This window comes from Rhagoletis pomonella, unplaced genomic scaffold, assembly GCF_013731165.1.
Source record: "Rhagoletis pomonella isolate Grant_MI unplaced genomic scaffold, Rhpom_1.0 Rhpom_scaffold_00002, whole genome shotgun sequence".
Taxonomy (NCBI): Eukaryota; Metazoa; Arthropoda; class Insecta; order Diptera; family Tephritidae; genus Rhagoletis; species Rhagoletis pomonella.
The window spans coordinates 44,597,616-44,599,506 of NW_023458556.1; the positions used below are offsets into that span (position 1 = coordinate 44,597,616).

Genomic DNA, 1,891 nt, shown 5'->3' on the forward strand with positions numbered 1-1,891 from the left:
AAATTGTACAAGTTTTAAGCGACTGCAAAATCGCGCTGATTTTTATTATTTTTATTTTTTTTTTTTGCTGACTACTTTTTGCACTTTTGTCCATACAAGCATGAATTCGTTATGGAAGAAAATGCGCTAGACCATTTCCAAAGAAAATAAAAAAAAAATCAAAGCCAGTCAGAAAAAAACGAAGTATTTAAAATCAACACGATTTTCGGCTACCAAACAACATACTCGAAAATATCTGATTAGAAAGCTGAAATTTTAATGAAAATTTGTTAATTTTTTATAAGCTATGTATAAAGTTTTAAAGTTTGATTTATATGGTTTTGATTAAAGCATAAACCACATTTTTGTGAAAAAATAACAAAAAAAATTTAACTTTTTTTAAAAACCTTGCAAATATTAAAAAAAAAATCACCGTGTACTCATTTCTGTCCACACAGTATTACATACATACTTATATGCACAATATTTTTGTTTGCAATTCTAAGTATGTAAACACCTGTGCATGTATTTATGTATTTAAGTAAGCGCGCGTTCCCTTCTTATGCAATGCGCTCAAAATTATATTACTATTGAATTGTTTTTTTTTTTTTCTTCATAGAGGTGTGTGCATGTATCATAGTGCGCATAAGCATTAAGTTAGTTTTGGTTTAGTTTCTCTTTTGAGTTTATAGGTAGGCAATTAAGAACAATACAAATATTACGTAAATTAATGCTAAAATAAAACTTAGTATTACGTTTTTAATTTGCTTTTTTAAAACAATTACACTATTTTGACTAATTTGGTAAAGGAGAAACTCAGAGAAAAAGTAAAGACATCGAAGATGACTTAAGTAAGGAAAATTCCTTGTGATGTCAAAGGTATCGAATCCAAATTTAAGTAAATTCAAGTAATAAAACGCCAATTGCCTTATAATTAATCCATTTAACGTATGATGTGCTAGAGAAGAATATAAAATAAAATGCATTTGCATTTAAAGCTGAAGTTATAAATTGAAGCATTGTACATTAGCATTTTGCGAGATTTTCCAATAAAGACCGTGGTTTTTCAGAGATTGCTTTATATTATGTGTGGAGGGAGTTTCTTGTTATGGTTATTGATGGGTATTTATTGAGAGTGCTGCTGCCCGTCTTTTCATATACACCTCTTTTCAATACTTTTCTGGGTTATAGTTAATTTAATATTTGTTTTTACTGATAATTATAACTGCTGCTGCTTTTGCACTTGCCACTTGATTTTTTGATGTTTTGGCTTAGTTTGCATTTATGTATTTTAATTTTCTTTAAGAATTGAACGCGAAGGTGACTTGAAGTGTTACAGCCTGCAGGATAGGCTCATTCCGTTTGCATCCACCGCCTCATAACCGCTTCAACATGCGCTTCTTCTCCTTAATTAGTTTCTCTTTTTTCTTATCTTGAAGTTTTTTGTCAACGGCATGTTTTTTAGACGAGGGACCATCATCATCTTTCACATCACCACTAGCCGCACCCTTAGCGGGCTGAAAGAAATTTGTTAGAATTAGATATATGTATGTACATACATATGTATATATTTAAAATGATAAGTCGAATGGGCTACCGAATTTAGTCTGGCAAGGGTAACTAACTTAGGATTGAGATAGAACTTCTATAAAAGAAAGACTTAAGTTACACCAGGCGACAAATGAAAGTGCAATTATTTCCAAGAAAATTTTTTTGCATTAATTATTTATGAAAATATAGTTCATTCTATAATTTAAACCATATAAATCAAAGTTTCACACCCTATATAAAGTTCACAAAAATTCCAAATTTCTTTAAATTTTTCAACTTTTTATTCAGAATTTCTAAGAAATTTTCGAGTATGTAGGTTTGTAGACCATTTAATTTTAGTCGAATGAAGTGCAAGTTTCAA

The 1,891-nt window shown here is 29.6% G+C and overlaps 1 protein-coding gene across 2 annotated transcripts in view; it reads right to left on the reverse strand.

Moving 5' to 3' along the window:
- Window positions 1–577: 577 nt before the first annotated feature.
- Window positions 578–1,891, reverse strand: part of LOC118733676 (ubiquitin-conjugating enzyme E2 S) — a 3,349-nt gene continuing 2,035 nt past the window's right edge. For both annotated transcript variants that reach the window (XM_036463185.1, XM_036463184.1), the window contains one exon: window positions 578–1,496. In XM_036463185.1, the coding sequence (XP_036319078.1) occupies window positions 1,356–1,496 (141 nt within the window). In that variant the 3' untranslated portion in view covers window positions 578–1,355. The remainder of the gene's footprint in view (window positions 1,497–1,891) is intronic.